The sequence below is a fragment of the Lepidothrix coronata genome, unplaced genomic scaffold, assembly GCF_001604755.1.
Source record: "Lepidothrix coronata isolate B3197 unplaced genomic scaffold, Lepidothrix_coronata-1.0 Scaffold409, whole genome shotgun sequence".
NCBI classification, from domain to species: domain Eukaryota; kingdom Metazoa; phylum Chordata; class Aves; order Passeriformes; family Pipridae; genus Lepidothrix; species Lepidothrix coronata.
Window position 1 is genome coordinate 7335 of NW_016690589.1, and position 1461 is coordinate 8795.

Here is a 1461-nt window from a genome sequence, read left to right on the forward strand (position 1 = left end):
ATGAAATAAAATAAAATAAAATGGAGAAAATAAAAATAAAGCAAAACCAAAGTAAACCAAAACAAACCAGAACCAAAAGCAAGTAAAACCAAATAAAGTAAAATAAAGTAAAATAAAATGAAATAAAATAAAATAAAGTAAAATAAAGTAAAACCCAACGAAATAAAATAAACTAAAAATAAAAATAATTAAAATAAAATAAAGTAAAATAAAATAAAGTAAAATAATATAAAACACGATGAAATAAAATAAAATAAAATAAAAATAATTAAAATAAAATAAAATAAAATAAAGTAAAATAAAATGAAATAAAGTAAAGTAAAATAAAGTAAAATAAAATGAAATAAAATGAAACAAAATGAAATAAAATAAAATTAAAATTAAATTAAAATAAAATAAAAACGAAATAAAAGAAAATAAAAATGAAATTAAATAAAAAAAAATAAAATAAAATAAAGTAAAATAAAATAAAATAAAGTAAAACACAATGAAATTAAAATAAAATGAAATAAAATAAAAATAAAATAAACCAAAATAAAGCAACCCAAAATCCAAGCAAACGCACTGAGCAGGACGCACAGCGAGAGCTCCCCGGGCAGGGTTGGGGACGTGACATTCCCAGGCGGATTCTCCAGCCAGGAATTGGTGTGTCCATCCTGGGAGCCATCCAGGGCCTGGGGGAAGTGGTTCCTTCTCCCCCCGCCGGGATCCGGAGCCGCAGGTCCTTCCCGAATCCCCGTTCCCGAATCCCCAATCCCGAATCCCAAGTCCCGAATCCCCAATCCCGAATCCCGGAGCTCCCGCGCCGGCCCCGCTCAGTTGAAGGGTTTCACCAGTTTCATGGCAGCGTAGTTCTGCAAGAGAAACAGGGAGCGGTCACGGAATGGGAATGGGACACGGATTCACCGGGGCAGAGGGATGGCCCAGCTCCCAACCCCAACCTGCCGGGACAGGCAGGAAAAAATCCCGGTCCCATTAACCAGGAGGGGGAAAAACCCGTGGAAGTGGTTTTCCTGTTCCAGCAGCATGACACAACATGGTTTTCCTGGTTCCAGGAGAAGCTCCCGGTCGGGAAAGGGCCTCTGAGGTCCCTTCCAAGCCCAACCATCCCACGATCCAACAAGGCCCAGCACCAGGAGTCTCTCCTGGGTTTTGGCTTCTCCTCCCGGCAGTTCCGAAGGAGAATTTCCAGCTTTTCCAAGCCTGGGAAGGGATTTGGCTCCTCCCCAGCAGCACCAGCCCAGAGGCTCTTCCAGCGGGAGGCACTTCCAGCCATTTGTGCCTCCTCCTCTCCTCCGGATCCCGCTGCTCCTTCCCCTCCAGTGCTTCCCACAAACCCCCGGGTTGGATTCACCACCCAAACCCCGACCTTGCCTCCCCACAGCTCCTTCTTCCCACATTCCCCCAAAACTGGTGCCCTCAGCTCCTTCTTCCCACATTCCCCCAAAACTGGTGACCTCA

At 42.3% G+C, this 1461-nt stretch overlaps 1 protein-coding gene across 1 annotated transcript in view; it reads right to left on the reverse strand.

Annotated features, from left to right (window-relative positions):
* Positions 1 to 531: 531 nt before the first annotated feature.
* The window catches only part of LOC108509813 (dysferlin-like), a 35910-nt gene continuing 34980 nt past the window's right edge, over positions 532 to 1461 (reverse strand). Inside the window, exon 11 of the mRNA XM_017839399.1 lies at positions 532 to 854. Within this exon, the coding sequence (XP_017694888.1) occupies positions 816 to 854 (39 nt within the window). The 3' untranslated portion in view covers positions 532 to 815. The remainder of the gene's footprint in view (positions 855 to 1461) is intronic.